Genomic DNA, 19,088 nt, shown 5'->3' with positions numbered 1-19,088 from the left:
ATGCCAAAAAGAAACAGTTCACAGTTGAAAGTGGTTGTAGGGAGTTCCAAACTGGGACAAAGGAATGGCTATGACAGAGAACTGCTGTTTTGCTTTTAATTAGTAATAAGAAAGTATTGCTTTCACTGTGCATATATGCATAACTTTGATTATAATAAGGAAAAATTTTTAAGTGTACATATTTTCAGTCTACTACAAGAATGAATGAATGAATGAATGAATGAATGTTCATAGGATCAATTGCATCAACTCCTAAACACACGTGTTTATATTCTAACATCTCTGGAACTACAAGGCATCCTGTATCCTGTGGAATGTCAGCCAGGCTGCAGCTGTGAGGAGAACTTGGTTGTTGTTGCCTGGGGCAAGATTCTGCAACATTTCAGTTAATTCAGGACCATCCAAAGAATGAACATACCTTCCAGCTGTTATCTGCAACGAACTTGCAGACTGAATATGCGAGTGGCTTGGAAGAAAGTGCTAGAGACAGCAGGGGATGCCACATCACCAATCCTCTCCAGGAAAAAGAAAATGATACTGTGTGGAGAATGTGAATGGGGAGGGCTCTGATTCGAAAAGACTCTGAATTCATTTCACTCCTGCATACCTTTCTGTGTATGCACAAAATGAATACAGATCAAAATCTGTGTTTAGATAAATATTTAGATATGACATAGCTTAAGTACAAAAATTAAAATTCTAGGTAATAAGAAAGTATTATGTCCTAGTTTAAATGTAGTTATTTTTTATGTTGGCAAACACTGGTGATCTGACCACTGATAACATCTTTTCTTTAGTAAAGAAATGTATGTTGCAAAATTGTTCCTAACAATCCCCAAATACTGTGTTTCATCTACACCAAGGAATATTCCATAACCATTAAGATGAATGAATTGGAGCTATGACACATGATGTAACTTCCAGAGAGGATCTGGTATGAAAAATACAGAAAAGTAAGTATATGATCCCCCATTTTTTTCTTTTCATTTTTTTTCTTCATTCCTTTTACCCACACTACACAGATGATCCCATTAAAAAAAAAAAAAAAACTTGGCTGGGCACAGCAGCTCATGCCTGTAATCCCAACAGCACTTTGGGAGGTCGAGGCACGCGGATCATGAGGTCAGGAGATGAAGATTATCCTGGCCAACATGGTGAAACCCCATCTCTACCAAAACACAACAAAATTAGCTGGGTGTGGTGGTGCATGCCTGTAGCCCCAGCTACTCGGGAGGCTGAGGCAGGGGAATTGCTTGAACTGGGAGGTGGAGGTTGCAGTGAGCCAAGATCGTGTCACTGCACTCCAGCCTGGCAACAGAACAAGACTCTGTCTCAAAAAAAAAAAAAAAATCTTGACAAAAAGAGCCCTGTATGTATGTATATATGTGTGTAAGAACTCCCTTGAAGAATAATATAAGCACACTAAATGCATGGAAGTTCACTATAGTAGGCAGAATTCTAAGCTGGCTCCATGATCTCTGCCTCCTGGGCTCACTCTGTGATGATGATACATGGCAGAAGAGATTCTGCAGATAAAATTAAGGATGCCTAACAGTTGACCTTAAGATAATAGAAGTTGGGCCGGGCGCGGTGGCTCACGCCTGTAATCCCAGCACTTTGGGAGGCCGAGGCGGGCGGATCACGAGGTCAAGAGATCGAGACCATCCTGGTCAACATGGTGAAACCCTGCCTCTACTAAAAATACAAAAAAAAAAAATTAGCTGGGCACGGTGGTGCGTGCCTGTAATCCCAGCTACTCAGGAGGCTGAGGCAGGAGAATTGCCTGAACCCGGGAGGCGGAGGTCGCGGTGAGCCGAGATCGCGCCATTGCACTCCAGCCTGGGTAATAAGAGTGAAACTCCGTCTCAAAAAAAAAAGATATAGAAGTTTTGCACTGGGCTAAACCTAATCAAGTGTGTTCCTTCAAAGCCGGGCATTCTCTCTAGCTGGTCACGGAAAAGAAGTCAGAGAGGTTTGAAGTGTGAGAAGGGTGTGATGCCAGGGCAGTTCTCCAGGGCACCATGGGGCAACCTGAGAGCAGTCACTGGGAGCTGAGAGTGGTCCCCAGCTGTAAGCCAGTGAGAGAGGAAGGAAGAGATACAGAGGCTTCAGTCCTACAACCACAAGGAATTGAACTTTGTCAACAACCTTGTAAGTCTGGGCCCCTGAACTCCAGAGAGGAATGCAGCCCAGCCAATACCCTGAGTGCAGCTGTGTGAGACCTGGGCAGAGGGTCCAGCTCCCCCATGCCCAGACTCCTGACTCATGGAAACTGTGAGTTAGGATAGTTTTAAAAAGTGTAGTTTTAAGCCGCACTTGTAGCTACACTTGTAGTTGCAAGCAATAGAAAACAAGTTCAGGGCCAGGTGCTGTGGCTCATGCCTGTATTCCCAGCACTTTGGGAAGCTGAGGCGGGTGGATCACCCGAGGTCAGGAGTTCAAGACCAGCCTGGCCAACATGGTGAAACACCGTCTCTGCTAAAAACACAAATAAATTAGCCAGGCATGGTGGTGCATGGCTGTAATCCCAGCAACTTGGGAGGCTGAGGCAGGAAAATTGCTTGAACCTGGGAGGCAGAAGTTGCAATGAGCCGAGATCACACCATTGCCTGGGTGACAAGGGCAAAACTCTGTCTCAAAAAAAGAGAAAAGTTCAAATTTTAGTTCCAGGAAATGGGGTGCTACTATAACAAATACCTAAAACGTGAAGGTGCTTTGGTAATCAGGCAATGGGTGGAGGCTGGAAGGACTCTCAGAAGCAGGATGGAAAAAGTCTACATTGCCTTGAACAGGCTGCTAGTAAATGCGCACAGTAAAGACATTGCTTATTCCTCAGAATAAAGTGAGAACTTTCCTAAATCACCTCAGAGAAAGGCAAAATTACTGTGAACAGCAGAAACCTAGATGCTCACAATGCTGCCAGCAAAGGGTCAGAAGGAAGTGAAGGGCACGTTATTGGAAACTGGAGGAAGGAGGGTCCTTGTGATGTGAGGGCAGGGAGCTCACTGAAATTGTCATCCTGCCGTTGCTGGAAAGCAGAGTTTGCAAATGCAGAACCTGAAGATATGGCCAAGGAGGTTTCCAAGCAGAGTGTAGAAGGTGCCACCTGGTTTCTTCTTGCTGCTTATGGTGAGAGGCAACAGGAGAGAGAGGAAAATTGAAGAACTGTTCAGCAAAAAAAGAACCAGGACTGGACAAGTTTGAAAATGTGCAGCCTTTCCAGATGTCAAGAGATGCCAAAAGTCAGAAATGGCTTCTCATGTGAGGCACAGAGGAAAAACCACGTGTGTGCCTGTACAACCCTTTGCTGAAACCCAGGAAGACCAAAAGGTCAGAGTACTTGGCCACATAAAAGACTCCTCCAGTTGAGTAAGGGTATTTCTCATATATATTTCTTAGTCAAAACAGAGGACCTCAAGGAAGTTCAAGAGCACTTTCCATCCACCATCACACCAGAAGCTAAAAGTAGAGAAGGGATTATCTCAGAGACATTTGTGAATGTGGCTTCTAATGGAGTGAAATCTCATGCAATCCTCTCTAGCACACAGGCTTTTCAGAAAATTATACCAGCAGAAACACTGCTGGCCTAGACTGAAAGGAACAGAGAGACTGAAAAATGAAGGGGGAATACAGACAGGAAGTGGCTGATAAACATGTTACCATCCATGTAGAGGTCCCACCCTTGTAAGTTGGGAGGGTTGGAGCAGATACTTGTGTCTTTAGTGTCACAGGTCCACAGATGGAGAGAAATTGTGCCCCAAGAGTTCTACTTAACAGATTATATCCAGAAGTCCCATTCACACCTGATTTAGATTAAGATGATGAGATTTTTAGACTTGAACTGATACTGTAATAGGATAAGACTGGGGGACCTTAAGATGGGGTGAGTGTATTTTGCATGCGGGTGTAACTATGGATCACTGGAGGCCAGAGGGCAGACTGTGGCAGCCAGAATTCTAAGATGACCCCCAATGACCCTTGCTTTGCATAATCTGCCCTCCAACCTCGAGCGTGACTGGGAACTGTTTATATCATGTCATTCCATGATTATGTTTTGTTGTATGGCAAAAGAGATTTTCACAGATACATAAATAAGTTTACTAATCAGTTCACTCTGGGTTCATCAAAAGGAAGATTATCCAGGTGGGCCTAACCTAAGGGCCTTTTAAAAAACAGAAAGGGGCTGAGTGCAGTGGCTCACACCTGTAATCCCAGCACTTTGGGAGGCCGAGGCAGGTGGATCACGAGGTCAAGAGATCGAGACCATCCTAGCCAACATGGTGAAACCCCGTCTCTACAAAAAAATACAAAAATTAACTGGGCATGGTGGCACACGCCTGTAGTCCCAGCTATTCAATAGGCTGAGGCAGGAGAATTGCTTGAACCTGGGAGGCGGAGGTTGCAGTGAGCCGAGATTGCGCCACTGCACTCCAGCCTGGCAACACAGCGAGACTCCGTCAAAAAAAAAAAAAAAAAAAGCAGAAAGGAAGTCAAATACTCAAAAAATGATGGAGATCTGACGTGCTACTGCTGACTTGAAGATGCTGGGGGTAGGCCAGGCACGGTGGCTCATGCCTGTAATCCCAGCACTTTGGGAGGGATTACCTGAGGTCAGGATCACCTGAGGTAGGCAGATCACCTGAGGTCAGGAGTTCAAGATCAGCCTGATCAACATGGAGAAACCCCATCTCTATTAAAAATACAAAATTAGTCGGGCATAGTGGCACATGCCTATAATCCCAGCTACTCAGGAGGCTGAGGCAGGAGTATCATTTGAACCCAGGAGGCGGAGGCTGCAGTGATCCGAGATCGTGCCATTGCCCTCCAGCCTGGGCAACAAGGGCAAAACTACGTAAAAAAAAAAAAAAAAAAAAAAAGAAGATGATGCTGGGGGTAATTTGGAAGTGATTTTGAACTTCTAAATATATGTGTGCTGTGAAAGAGAAGGCTATCATTGCCTTTTACTAGACATTATCTCCTTCCTTTTAATAGCATAAGCCCTGTCCTATTGGTGAGGTGATGTACCAAGCTAAGAAAAGCGACATTTTCCTGTCTCCCTTGCAGGTAGGCACAGCCATGTGACTAAGTTGCAGTCAGTGAAAGATGAGGGGATGCCGCTGTTGGAACTTCTTGAAAAGCTCCATAGGTGGATAGTTTGCAGGGACACCTTTGCCCTTCCCCATCTTCCTTCTTTCTTCCTGCCTTAAATCAAGATGTGATGGCAGTGGCCCCCATAACCATCCTGCACCTTGAGGTAACCTTGAAGACAGAAGGCATGAACTAAAACAATGGGGCCGAAAGTAGGAAAAGCCTGGTCCCTGGTGACCAGGAAAGCCATGTTACCAGCCCTGAACTTACTGCTAGGCAAAAGTAACCTGTATTGTGCCCAGGCTACTCTAACCTGGTCAAATGCAATTCTTAACTGATGAAGAGGCATTACATGGGGTTTCTGTTTGTTTGCTTTTACTTTGGGGGAGGGTGGTGTTTGTTTTTTGTCACTGCTGATAAAGAGGTTAAGATATCACTTTGGTATTGGTTATTCAACTATATTTCACACATATGAAAGCATTTATAACTTAGACTAATAACAAAATGAACACCATTTCATCCACCATCCAACCTAAAAAGAATAGACTATTTCCAGGCTCATATCACCTCTCCCAAACACATCTTCCTGCCTGTCCCCACCTCTCACCCTACCAAAGGGAATCACTCTTCTGGATTCTGTGTTTAACATGGCCTTATTTTTCATTTATAGTTATACCACACGTTTGGAACCCTAAATTATACTGCTCTACTTTGCTTATTTTGAAACCTTATATAAATGGTATCACATCCTGCATTTTTCTGCAATGCACTTTTCCTCTCAACATTATAAGACACAGTTACATTGACACAGGTAGCTACGGTTTAATTTCACAATTTTATACTATTTATTGCGTGAATATGTCACCATCCAGCCATTCTCTCATTGGTGGCTATGTGGATTGTCTTGAACTTTAGACCACTACAAAACGTGGACATAAACACTCTCATACTCATCTCCAAGTGCTTCCTGACTTTTCTAACACCACAACATATATAGAACATTACGGTATTTAAATGGCACACTGGAGGTAAACTAGGTGTGTAGAGTTCTGGACACGGCTGTGGTCCCACAGACTCTGGTCACCCCAAAGACTAAGGGGAATCAGTAAGATGAAGTCCATCAGTGTCCCACTGGATGATAATGAAGACCTACAAGTGGAATAATTGGAACACAGAGTGTGGGCCTGTCAACTTTGCTAGATAAGACCCAACTGTTTCCCAAAGGGGCCAAAACAGTTTTCACTCTCAGTGGCACCATGTTAGAATGTCCATTGCTCCTCATCCTCGACAAACCTAGACACTGTTAGACTTTTTTATTTTTGTATTAAAAAACACCTCTCTGGTCTTAAGTTGTATTTTCCTTATGACTAATGGGATTGGGCATCTTTTCATGTTTATTGGCCATTCCTAGTTCCTCTTCTGTGAAATGCTTATGCATTTCTTTGGCCCACTTTTTAAACTAGGTTGTTGGAGATTTTATTATTTTCCTTTTTTGAGACAGAGTCTTGCTCTGTTGCTCAGGCTGGAGTGCAGTGGCATGATCTTGGCTCACTGCAACCTCTATGTCCTGGGTTCAAGCGATTCTCATGCCTCAGCTTCCCAAGTAGCTAGGACTAGAGGCACGAATCACTATGCCTGGCAAATTTTTGTATTTTAGTAGAGAAAAATACAAAAGGTTAGGTTTTACCACATTGGCCAGGTTGGTCTCGAACTCCTGGCCTCAAGTGATCTGCCTGCCTCAGCCTCCCAAAATGCTGGGATTACAAGGATGAACCACTACACCCAGTTTTGTTTTGTTTTTAAGACAGACTCTCACCATTACCCAGTCTGGAGTGTAGTGGCATGATCTCAGCTCACTGCAACCTCCACCACCTGGGTTCAAGCGATTCTCCTGCCTCCACCTCCGGAATAGTTGGGACTACGGCTACATGCCACCACACCCAGTTAAGTTTTGTATTTTTAGTAAATAGAGGGTTTGGCCATGTTGCCCAGGCTGGCCTCAAACTCCTGGCCTCAAGTGATCTGCCCACCTTGACCTCCCAAAGTGCTGGGATTACAGGCATGAGCCACTGCACCCAGCCTATTGATCTTTTTAATTAGACTTTTTCCTTTGCCATCCTTAATAAATTCTGGATAGTAAACATTTGTCAGTTTCATGTTATCACAAAATCTTCTCCCAGCTTAAGGCCTGTTTTTCAGTTTCTCACCGTTCATTATTTGATGAACAAAATCTCATAATTGTACCAATCTCTCTTTTTATGGCTTAAGCTTTTTTGTGTCTTCTTTGTGCTATTTGTTACTTAATTTCTACCTTACTGTTCTGCGGTCAGAGAACATGTCCTATAAATCAGATACTTTGATGTATGTTAAATATTACTTTTGATACAGCACGAGGTTAATTTTTGTACATCCCAATACTTACTTGAGAATAATATGCATTTTCCAATTGTTGGGCGGAAGGTTCTATAATAAACGTTCACTAGATCATTGATGGCAAACAATGGCTGAGGGGGATGGGTGACAAATCCAGCCCTGGCCATCTGTTTACATATTGTCTACGACTGATTTCACCCTACAAAAGCAGAGTTAAGTAGCTGTGACAGAGACCGTATGGCTTCACAAAACTGAAGATAGCTACTATCTGGTCCTTAATAGGAAAAGTTCACCAACCGCTACACTGGACTGTGTTCAAAAACTGTTTCCCTTCTATTTTTATCTGCTTGATATCAATTAATGAAAGAGCTGTTTTGAAATATTCTATGATAACGACACATCTAGCAATTTCTGTTCATCTTTGTTATTTTATGTTAAGAGTGATTTATCAGGTGCAGACAAGTTTTAAATCATTCAGTTTTCCTGATGCAGTAGGTCTTCTATCATCAATCCATGGTCCTTCTGTCCTTGATAATTATTTTTGCTCTAACACCTACTTAAATGATATTGTTATTATACCAGCTTCTTTTCTCTTAACATGCCTTTTTTTCCATTCTTTTATTTTAGATGTGTCTCTCAGAAGTAAAATAGCATAGAGTTGGACTTGGTTTTCCCATGGAATCTGACAATCTCTGCCTTTTAGTCAGGAAGTTTGGTCCATTTATTGTAGTGACAGATATATTTGGTTTCATTTCCATGACTACAGATCGTGTTTTCTTTTTACCCTATTTTTTGGTATGCTTCCCCCATTTCTTTCCTGCCTTCTTTTGGATTCAGCTTAGCTTTATTTTTCACCTTTACTGATATGAAATTTTAACCTTTTCATGTTTCCCTAAACATTATTACATTCTAGACTTAGTAAGGTCGAAAAGTTCATCAGTGTCTCTACCCTCCTTCAGAACAATGTAAGTACATCTGAATTCAGATCTCAGATTTAAATGTTACTATTGCCAGTATTTTAGTTTCACTTTGCTTGTTTGCCATTTACTTTTATTGCGTTTTTAATGGAGAAATAAGTCATCTGTTTTCAAAGCAGTGCTTGAAAATACCAGGAGTATAGATACTATAAAACAAAGCAAACTCCACTCACTATGTACATCACATGAAAAAACAGTCTCACATTCAGGTAATAAAAATTAGAAATAAGAAGTCCCAAGGTTCCAGCTTGGTAAAACAGGTACATTACAGGTAATGTTTAATAAACTATTTTTTTTCCCAATGTGTAAACAAAATGATCAGATTAAATTTGTGCCTGGCCGTTTCAACCTAACACCATAGCCATTCAAAATACAGATGTTGTGCACACTTCACCCAATTTATTATTCTGGTGAAAGGGCAAAGATGTGAAAAAAAGAAATATCATATACTAGACATCAGAAGGTAATGATGAAAGAAAAGTCTCAAGTAATGTACAGCCTAATAGGAAATGACTATATTTCAACTTTGGAAAATTAATCCAGAAGGACAGGAAAAGAGTTTCAGTAATTGCAGTTTAACATGAAACTGCAATTAGAGGAGGGAGGGAAGGGATTAAAGCAAGGCTAACTGGAGAGACTGTTAAGTTTGCTGTCTAGATTAAGAAAGACTAAACTTTCATTCATCCACATCTGCTGTCCCTCATATTTCCTAAACATCGATGCTCTACTGCTTAATTACTAGGGATCTTCTTTTTTCCACTTAAAGTATTGCTGATCTTTTGTAGACTAAAACAGAAGAGCAGAAAGCCAGTAAGATGTCAAGGGCTTGCTAAAAATTACTTTTATATGTTTCTACATGTAAAATTTACAGATGAGTTTCGATAAGTCATTTAAAAATAAAAATGTGTTTAAAACTCTTGGAGAAAATGCCTTTTTGCTTATGTGTGAAACTGGAAATTAACTTTCCTATCAGGAAGTATTCCGAGGAATGTACAACACTTCCCATATGTAGAGATCAAATGGTCATCCAAGATCAGAAACACATCTCATAGGCATTATATTTAGTAAAGTTTTGCTACAATGTGGAGTTTTGTACCATATGGCCACAGGATTGTCAGTCTCACATCATGGTTTAGAAAATTATTCTTTTGTGTGTGTGTGTGTGTGTGTGTGTGTGTGTGTGTGTGAAATGACACATAAGCATACTCTGTGCATACAAGCAAAGAGAAAAGGGGGAGGCAAAAAGCCTTTTTGTTTTAGGACTAATGATTGAGGACAAGACAATATGGAGCTTTCTCAGCTCAGAGAAAATATCTGATTTCTGATTACTCTCTAAAACAGTTCTACAGATAAAACCAGTGTATCATTTCTCCATGGTGTGCCATCAAAACCAAACACCTACTAATGATTGTTTTGATGTCAAATACATACCTAAAAGTTGACATTTAATTTTAAAGGGTTACAGCTACCTCATAGGGACTGAGCCAGATGTACTTTTTTGCTTTCTCTGAAGTACAGTACACCACTGCACAATGGTATCCAATTTTAAGATTAATAGTGAAGAAACCTCTTCAGGGAAAAATAAAATTCACCAGTTTGAAAAATCTAAAATTAGTTCTACTTTCTAACAAAAAATATAAAGTGCATCATCAGTGTAAGGAATTCTGATACCAGTTTGTATTCAAATTTTCCCAACAATGTATCAAACATAAATCCAGTCCAGATGTCAGTCACAGGTATAAATATAGCTGGAAAGTTTTTTCTTTTTAAGGGCAGTTTTGAAATAGTTAATGTAACTGTTGCTGACACATTAATAACAGTACCTCTAGCTGTCACATACTAATTTGGACTTCTGATCAAGACTAGCCCAGTAACAGAAGTTACTAAATGAGCCTAAATCCATTTCAAGTCATATCTAGTCCTGTATCCTTCATTCTCCTTCTTTAGTATTTGAAGACAACAGGCTGAGTTAGCAGATACTGTTGATGGACCCTTGTGGTTGTTTTTATCCATTCAACCTGTTTTACTGAATTCCTGATAACAGGAATTGGATTTGCAGGGAGAACGGGGATACTAGAAAGATCTGTACTGAAGTTCCCTGAGAGGCCAACAGAGAAGATGCTGTCTGAATTATTTCTAATGAAGTTGTACTTGTCTTTGTACTGAGTTTTTCCTGTTTAGGTTTTCTTGGTCCTTTCTTCTTTATGAAGCAAGAATATCCTCTAGACTCCAACTATAGGATTAGGTATGTTTGTTGCTGCGTTTCCTGAAGGTCTGGATGGCTTATGAGACATGTTGAAGAAACAACTCTGGTGACCATGGGCTTTGGTGATGGAGCAATGGCAGGCTGAGAGACGGCGTGAGGAATACTTTCGTTTAATGCAGCCCCTGAACTTTCACTTTCACTGGTATTCCCTGTTGCAAGGAAATTTCAGTAGCCTATATGTTCACCACAGATGCTGTCATTACAGCCAGGGCAGGACTGTTTCTACCCTGAGAACTGCTAATCAATGGGCCTGTCTTCATAGTGCTAGTAGATGAAGGCACAGAAATGCTGTTTTCACCACCTGCAGACAAGTCAAAGCTGCTGTCATTCAAATCTGTCAATTTTCTACCTTCTGTTGAGTGTGCTTTTCCTGAAGCACATGATGAGGCAACAGCTGATGAAGTTCCTCTCTTCTTAAATGCATTGCAGCAATTTTCATACCCGTCTCAAACATCTTACTATTTATTGCTTGACTACAAACAGTATCTGTGAAAGACTGGATATCATAGGTGAGATCAATACTGAGAATTTCAGAGTTTTCTGGCTTCTTTAGCACTAACCCAATCACCCACATTGTACAAAATTCTTCCTTATCAGGATTTTCTTTGGGTGCTGGAAATGACTGTGGATTCACATGTGCCAGTGTAATAAATTCATTCTTCTCCAAGCTCCCAACCAGGATCCGGATCTTTGATTCCACCAAGCCCACCCATTCTAAATGTTGTTTTTCTGTTGGTGCACTTGCCAGAAGTACAATATAATGCTTGTACTTTTGAAAGAACCTTGGAGCTTCAAAGAGTTTGGACCACTCTGCCTTACTCAGCAAAATTTCGTCGGTGATAGCAAGTCCCTGTTTAAACTCCTCAATCATGACCATCCTGGTTGAAACAGATACGTTGTACGTGGAGTTCTGCTGTGGGTATGCTGGTGTGATGATAGGCATAAGATGGCACCTATCACTGGGATTTACTCTTGGGTCCCATACAGGCAAATTAAGATTCCGTTCTTCAGGCTCTTTCAGTAATACTGGATTTGGCCATTCCCATGCAGAAAATACCAAGAAGAATTTCTGTACAAGAGTTGACGCTACTGCATTTGGATAAAGCTGACACGTTCTTGCTACTAGCATGGCCCAGGAAACACCTCCGAGAAAACCTAGTGTATTGGAATAGATATTGTGGCATTTGGCCCACAATTTGATGGCTCTCAGAGTCAACCTGAAGTTGTCAATGTTTGGCACTAGATGTAAAATTTCACCGGTTACCCGGCAACCGTTGAGGCTTCTTATGCATCTAATGTCTAAATTTTTAAGTAGACTGTCATCTCTTAGGTCCAAGTCTTCTGGAATAGTCTGTAGTGCTAATCTTGCAAACAAAATATCAATCTTTATTCCATCAAAACACAGTTTGATAACTGGCACAAATGCCTCCTCGACAGCCCTTAAATCTTTTACTTCCTCCTGTAGTTTCAGCTTAGCATAGAAGGAGGTGAAAAAGTCACTTCGATCCACATGCCTTGGTGCAATGCACAAGGCGTCAATATCTGCGCCTGTCGTATATACTCCTAATCTGTAAGAGCCAAATGTAAAAATCTTTCCTCCAACGTTTTCAAGTATAGATTGCGGAAGACTCTTGCTTTCACTGATTTCGCGTATCCATTCCTTTACTAGATTATTTAATTTTTCCAAAACTAAAATCCTGCGCTGCAGTTCCTCTTCCTCTTCGACGACCCCGAAGGGCCTGAGAGTTTCTATTAGCCTCTGGGTGAGGAGGCAGTCCGTCTCCTTGGGGACCGCTAAGCTGATCGGTGAGGAGATGCCGTAGCGCTTCGCCGGCTGCTGTGTTCCCTGGGTTGTCACCGGAAACGGCATCATCTTTCAGCGCCCGTCCCGCCAGGGCACGTCCCCCACCACCCCGACCAGGTCATGATCCACTGAGGCGGGAAGCGCAGGGCTCCTAGCAGCCCTGGTCTTCACCCTACTCCCGCTCCCGCTGCGCGCCCACGGCTTCAACTGCTTCCCCTCCTTCCCCTCGGCCCCAACATGGCGCCAGCCCCTAGGCGGCCGCGTTCCAGAACCAACCGCACACGCGTAGGCGCCTGCGCACCAGCAGCCGGCGCAAGGGTTTACGGGAGCCACGGCCTTCTGGGCTGGGCCCCCCAACTGTGCGGTGGGCTCCAGACGTGGGTGGGCACGGCTCAAGTGGTCTATGGCCGGCCAAATTCAACCCTTTTATCACCACTAGTTTACGTATTTACCCAGCTTTACCCATCTAATTCTTTGCTCCCCAAGTCTCCTGACATCTCAGACGTGCATCCTTTCTGAGGGCACCCTCAGCCCTCTTCACCCTCGCATACATCCTTGGATGTCCAGACACCCCTTCAGTGGGAACTCGTTGGTGGGAAGCAGTTCCTGTCTTGTTTCTTGAGCTGTTTGTGGACGTTGTTTTAAGCTGGGGCAGCATTTGAGGTCGACAGCTGTGTTCTGGCCATGCTTTAAAGGCACAATTCTGCTGTCCTCTGGTTCCCATTGAGAATCCCGCAGCTGGGTTAAGTGCTGCTCGTCTGTCTTTTCTTATGGCGGCTGTAAAAGTCTCTGTCCCTAGTGCCCTGTGATCCCACCACTGTGTGTCCAGGGATAGATTTCTCTTTAATAATCTTACACAGGATACACTATAATTCCCAAATCAGAAGTCATGTTTTCATGATTTCCAGAAGCTTCTCAGGCACTTCCTCGGAATATGTTCTCCCACCTGTCTCTTGATTCTCTTCATTTAGACACGTGGTCAACCTTCTCACTCTGTTCTCCATGTCTCTTAAGTCATGTGTCTTTCTGGGTGATGCCAGATTACCGCCAAGTCCTCTCTTCAGTTGTATTTAGTCTGCTGTTTAAGCATCATGGAAATATCCATTTAAATACTTCTATTTTATTACTAGAAACACTATTTTGTTCTTTTCCAAGCTTCTCTGCTTTTTCCCCCCATCTTTTATTTCTTTAAACGTGTTAAACATACTTATTTAGTATTCTATAACTAATGATTCCAATTCCGAATGCTCTTGAGAAATCTATAGTTTGTTGTTAAGAACTCAGAGTTAGGCCGGGCGCGGTGGCTCAAGCCTGTAATCCCAGCACTTTGGGAGGCGGAGGCGGGTGGATCACGAGGTCAAGAGATCGAGACCATCCTGGTCAACATGGTGAAACCCCGTCTCTACTAATACAAAAAAATTAGCTGGGCATGGTGGCGCGTGCCTGTAATCCCAGCTACTCAGGAGGCTGAGGCAGGAGAATTGCCTGAACCCAGGAGGCGGAGGTTGCGGTGAGCCGAGATAGCGCCATTGCACTCCAGCCTGGGTAACAAGAGCGAAACTCCGTCTCAAAAAAAAAGAACTCAGAGTGGGATTACCTATTGTGTCTTGTAATTTTAGATTGTGAGCTAATTTCTGGTGTGACTTGGAATGCCTTTATAGAGGATGTATCCTTCCAAAGAGGATTTGCTTTGTTTCCAACAGATGTTCTTGTACACTATCAAATTGCATACAGTGTAATTTCTTATCCAGGGATTATCTACAATATGTAGGTGGTGCGGTTTTGAACCCCAAATACATGTGAGAGGACATGTGGTTTTCAATTCTAAGGAACAGTCTTTAGTTTTTCCCACCCAGTACAAGAGAGAGAACTTTCTTTGTCATCTCCTTTCACGAGGTAGCAGATTCTTCCTATTCCAATTTTGCACTCACTGTGTCACCCTTCAAGGATTCCAACTGTATTTGGAGGGGTCTCAGTTCTAACTCCCTGCCCTTTAAGGTCCCAAGGGCTTTCTGTCTCTTCTTGGACAGCTGTTAAACTTAAGTTTCTCAGTTTCTAAGACTGGCAAATGCCTCGGTATCTCTTTTTTTTTTTTTTTTTTTCCACTCCTAGAGATTTCCTTTATTTTCATGGGTACTCAGCTATGCATTAATAGATGATTTCTTATATTTATTCAACATTTCCAGGTACTTTACATAGAAAGATTTTCAGGATAATTAATCCCACATATTGCCAGCAATATAAATACCTTCTTTTCCACCCGTTTCAACATTGGCTTGCATGCTCAAAAACAGCTATCAGAAAAGTCTTTGGTGACCTCCATGTTGCCCAATCCATGACTCCAATGATTTCCATCCTTTTTGACCTATCTTAGCTTCATCTTGGCCTCTGTGACACCACACTCTTCATGTTGTCTTCTACATGTCTGGCCACTCCTCAGTTGGATTTGGTGATTCCTCCTCCTTTATTTGACCTCTAAATGTTGGAGGTCCTCCAGTTTCCATTCTAAGCCCTCATTTCTCCTCACTGCATGTACATTCACTACCTAATCTATTGGTTTCCACAGCTTTAAATATCACCTACTTACAAATTAATTACAAAAAAAATACTTTTAATCAGATTCTCTTCTGAACTCCAGATCCATATTATCTGACTGCCTGTGTTTGCCACCTATATTTGGATGTCTCTAACTTAACATAGTTTAAAGAGAACTCTAACTCTTCCTCCCATAATTTGCTTTTCTCTCAATAGTCTCCATTTTAGGAAATGGCATCTCTTTCTACCCAACTCTTCATACGAGAAACCTAGGAGTCATTCTGGACATCTCCCTCTTCTGCATCCTCAGCATCCAATTATTTACAAGTTCTGTTGATTTCATCTCCAGAATATACTTAAAATCCCTCTACTGCTTTCACCCCTTCCCTTATAACTCTAGTGTAAGCCACCATCAACTCTCACTTTGACTTCTACAGCAACTGAATTAATCTCCTATTACTGACCTTCTCAAAGTATTCTCTACCTAGGAGCTAAAGTCTTTTAATCCCTCCAGTGACCCTGCATTATATACAGTGCAAAATCCAAAATACTTAACAAGCCAGGTTGCTCTTTCCCCCGACTATCTGTCTGGCCGCACCTTCTGCAACTTTCCCCTTCGCACCAGCTCAATGACCTTCTTGCAGTGCCTGCCTTTGCTTCATTCTCTCTCATCCCTGGGTCTTTGCACAATGCTATTCTCTCTTCCCAGAATGCTCTTCCTGCCCCACCGACTGCCCACTGCTCTCCACCTGATTGGTGTGTTGTCATCTTTGAGACTGGCTTACATTTCACCTCTTCAGAGCGAATTTTCCTAACCCTCATTCTAAATTAGCAGCTGTGCTTCTTTTTCCTAGCACATAAAACAACATGTAGTTGCAGTCATGTACCACATAATGATGTTTTGAACAACAACAGACCATATATACAATGATTGCCATACAAGAATATAATATTGTGTTTTTACTGTTTCTTTTCTGTTTAGATATGTTTAGACACACAAATACTTACTATTGTGTTCTAATTACTCCTAGCAGAAATATACTGTACAGATGTGTAACCCAGGAGCAACAGAAATATACTGTACAGAACATATACTGTACAGAAATATACTGAACAGAAATATACTGTACAGGTGTGTAACCCAGGAGCAACAGGCTATGCCATACAGCCTGTGTATGTAGTAAGCTGTACCATCTAGGTTTGTGTAAGTTATTCTAGGATGTTCTGACAATGTCATGTTAGATATATCATTGTTAGACATACCTAACAATGGCATAGTTATTAATGAATACCATTTTCAGTAGGAAGAAGCTATACACAATTTGAGTGTCTGTACTTAGGGGAATGAATATGTAGTATAGGCATATAATGCAAAACTATGCATCAGTCAAAAGCAATTAACTGAATAGAGCACCATGAGTAGATGTTAAAAACATAATGTGAGGCCAGGTGTGGTGGCTCATTGCTGTAATCCCAGCATTTTGGGAGGCTGAGGTGGGAGGATCACTTGAACCCAGGAGTTCGAGACCAGGCTGGGCAACAAAGTGAGACCCTGTCTCTATTTTTAAAATAAATAACACAATGTGAGTTACAAAAGAAACAATGGGCTTTATAGCACAATCCCACTTAGGTAAATTAAACATATACAAAATATTATTTATGTCCTAAGGATACATATGAATCAAAACATATGAAAGGTAAATTGGAATGGTATTCATTAATACACTAGAGTGGGTTCCCACGGACAGAATGGCAATGAAAAGAGAAAATGATCCTATCCATCCACCAGAGCATGTGCCAGAAGATTGGCATGTGATGGCCACACACAGCAGACAGAAGCTTGTGCAGCCCTTTCTTGGCACTTACTTGTTCCCCACATTAGTAAGATGGTTGCCTTGTATTAGGCATTTGGTCATGGCTGCAGGGCAGAGCAAACTAACTTTCATAACCTTGACTTTGACATCATTGGTTTCTTATTCTGGGGAAATGAACTGTCATGTTTATTTGTTTGTTTTTGAGACAGTCTTGCTCTGTCGCCCAGGCTGGAGTGCAGTGGCGCACTCAGATCACTGCAACCTCCATGTCCCGAGTTCAAGCAATTCCTCCTGAGTAGTTAGGATTACAGGCGCCCGCCACCACGCTCAGTTGATTTTTGTATTTTTAGTAGAAACAAAGTTTCACCATCTTGTCCAGGCTGGTCTTGAACTCCTGACCTCATGATCCACCCATCGCAGCCTCCCAAAGTGCTGGGATTACAGGCGTGAACCACTGCGCCTGACCTGTTTTTTAAAATAATATATATGTATACATGTGGCAGCCAGTGGATTAGCTATCCCCAACCCTCACAACTTCTTTGCCTTGTACTAGAGGATGCAGAGCCAAAATCTTTGTCCAGCTTTGTGCAGCCAGAGCCAACCATGGGTGGCAATGGCATTAGTGAGGCTGGCCTCCCCTGTCGTGTGTGTTAGCCACGCTGGCTTCACCTTCTTCCAGCTGCTGCAAACTTGTACCAGCTTCATGTTTTCTAGTGAGTGTTTTGCTGTTTTCTTGCTGATTTTTAGACATTCATTACTTTATTCTAGTTATTCATCACAGCAGTTTTAGATACTGCAAACATTTTCTTCTAGTATATCACCTATCTTTTATCTATATGGTGTCCTTGGTCAAACAGAAATTTTCATTTTTGATACAGTCAAATCTATCTACTTTTTCTTCTTACAGATTGTACTTAAAAAAAAAACAGGCTGGGCATAGTGGCTCATGCCTGTAATCTCAGCACTTTGGGAGGCCAAGGCAGGTGGATCACTTGAGGTCAGGAGTTCGAGACTAGCCTGGCCAACACAGTGAAACCTCATCTCTACTAAAAATACAAAAATGGTGGGTGCCTATAATCCCAGCTACTCAGGAGGCTGACACAGGAAAATGGCCTGAAGCCGGGAAGTGGAGGTTGCAGTGAGCTGAGATCAAGCCATGGCACTCCAGTCTGGGCAACAGAGTGAGACTCCAATTCAAAAACAAAACAAAACAGAACAAAACAGATGAAGTCTTGCCCTGCTGCCCAGGCTGGAGTTCAGTGGCATGATCACAGCTCACAGATCACAGCTGACTGCAGCCTTAACCTCCTGGGATCAAGTGATCTTCCCACCTTAGCCTCCTGAGTAGCTGGGACTACAGGCCTATGCCACCATACACAGCTAATTTTTATATTTTTTTGTAGAGACAGAATCTCTAATGTTGCTCAGGCTGGGCTCCAACTCCTGGCCCAAGTGATCCTCTCACCTCAGCCTCCCAAAGTGCTAGGATTACAGGTGTGAGCCGCCATGCCCAACCAGTTTGTACTTTTTAAGCCCTCTTTATGAAATCTTTCATTTGGCCATATAATTTTACTTTTGACATCTAGGTCTTTGAAGCATTTAGAGGAAGGGTCCATTTCCTTTTTCTCCATATGGCTGAAGCCAGTTATCCTAACGTCATTTACAAAATCCTTTCCCTGGGATTTATGATGCATGCTGTAGCTCACCCAATTCCCACAGGGTATTTGGTCTGTGTCTGCACTCTCTATTCTGTTTCATTGGTTTATTTGACTCCTCCTGCCCCTAAAACCACATAGTTTCAATCACCATGCCTTTAAGATATGTCTCAAGACTAATAAGGTCAATCCTTCCCACCTTTGCTTGTCTTGTTCAAACCTATCATAGGCATTCGAGAATCTGACTCTTTCACAAAGATGGACACTCAGGTCAGTTGCAGTGGCTCACATCTGAAATCCCAGCACTTTGGGAGGCCAAGGCAGGAGGATCACCTGAGCTCAGGAGTTCAAGACCATCTTGGGCAACATAATGAGACCTCATCTTACCAAAAAAATGAAATGAAGAAGTAAGTCGAGTGTGGTGGCATATCCTGTGTTCCCAACTACTCAGAGGGGCTGAGGTGGGAGGATCACTTGAGCCCAGGTGTTTGAGGCTGCAGCAAGCCATAGTCACACCGCTGCTGTCCAGCCTGGGCGACAGAGCTAGTCCCTGTCTCAAACAATGACAACAACAAC

General features: G+C 42.4%; 2 protein-coding genes across 6 annotated transcripts in view; both read right to left on the bottom strand.

The window, feature by feature from the left end:
- The window catches only part of RADIL (Rap associating with DIL domain), a 109,901-nt gene that overhangs the window by 45,653 nt on the left and 45,160 nt on the right, over positions 1-19,088 (bottom strand). The window lies entirely within an intron of this gene.
- On the bottom strand, positions 10,958-12,574 carry PAPOLB (poly(A) polymerase beta). Its single transcript, XM_012455583.3, has one exon. The coding sequence runs from the start codon at positions 12,572-12,574 to the stop codon at positions 11,042-11,044; it is 1,533 nt and encodes a 510-aa protein (XP_012311006.3). The 3' UTR covers positions 10,958-11,041.

The sequence above is a fragment of the Aotus nancymaae genome, unplaced genomic scaffold (genome assembly GCF_030222135.1).
Source record: "Aotus nancymaae isolate 86718 unplaced genomic scaffold, 86718_ANA_hifiasm-v0.15.2.pri h1tg000015l_0, whole genome shotgun sequence".
Taxonomy (NCBI): domain Eukaryota; kingdom Metazoa; phylum Chordata; class Mammalia; order Primates; family Aotidae; genus Aotus; species Aotus nancymaae.
The sequence above is the reverse complement of the archived record's forward strand: the minus strand, read 5'-3'. Positions and strand labels throughout refer to the sequence as shown.